This window comes from Eimeria mitis, genomic scaffold (genome assembly GCF_000499745.2).
Source record: "Eimeria mitis Houghton genomic scaffold, Emh_scaff614, whole genome shotgun sequence".
NCBI classification, from domain to species: domain Eukaryota; phylum Apicomplexa; class Conoidasida; order Eucoccidiorida; family Eimeriidae; genus Eimeria; species Eimeria mitis.
The window spans coordinates 16,459-16,993 of NW_013574346.1; the positions used below are offsets into that span (position 1 = coordinate 16,459).

General features: G+C 53.8%; 1 protein-coding gene across 1 annotated transcript in view; it reads right to left on the reverse strand.

Annotated features, from left to right (window-relative positions):
• The window catches only part of EMH_0017830 (uncharacterized protein), a gene marked incomplete at both ends in the record, with an annotated part of 570 nt that extends 325 nt beyond the window's left edge, over window positions 1-245 (reverse strand). The window contains one exon of the mRNA XM_013501002.1: window positions 1-245. Coding sequence (XP_013356456.1) covers window positions 1-245 — 245 coding nt within the window.
• Window positions 246-535: the final 290 nt, after the last annotated feature.

The window sequence follows — 535 nt, forward strand, 5'->3', positions numbered from 1 at the left end:
GCTGCTGTTTTTGCTGCTGTTGCTGCTGCTGTTGCTGCTGTTTCTGCTGCTGCTGTTGCTGCTGTTCCCGCTGCTGCTGTTGCTGCTGCTGCTGCTGCTGTTCCTTTTGCTGCTGCTGCTGCTGCTGCTGCTGCTGCTGCAGCGGGGTGAAGGTATGTGGTGTTCTTTGCGAGAAGAAGACAAACAAACAGCGGAGGAACTTTGGCGTTTTCTTTTAACAAAAAAAAATAAACAATATGCTGCATCCACAGGAGAAGTAAGCAGCAGCAGCAGCAGCAGCAGCAGCAGCAGCAGCAGCAGCAGCAGAAGGAGCAGGAGCAGAAGGAGCAGCAGCAGAAGGAGCAGCAGCAGCAACAGCACTAGGAGCAGCAGCAGCAACTGCAGTAGCACAACACAAAATAAAACAAAGGCAGGCAAAGCCTGCTGCTGCTGCTGCAGCAGCAGCAGCTGCTGCTGCTGCTGCTATTGCTGCTGCTGCACTCAGTTCTAGCTGCGGTTTGCATGCGTTTTGCTGCTGCAGATCCTGGAGACGTTC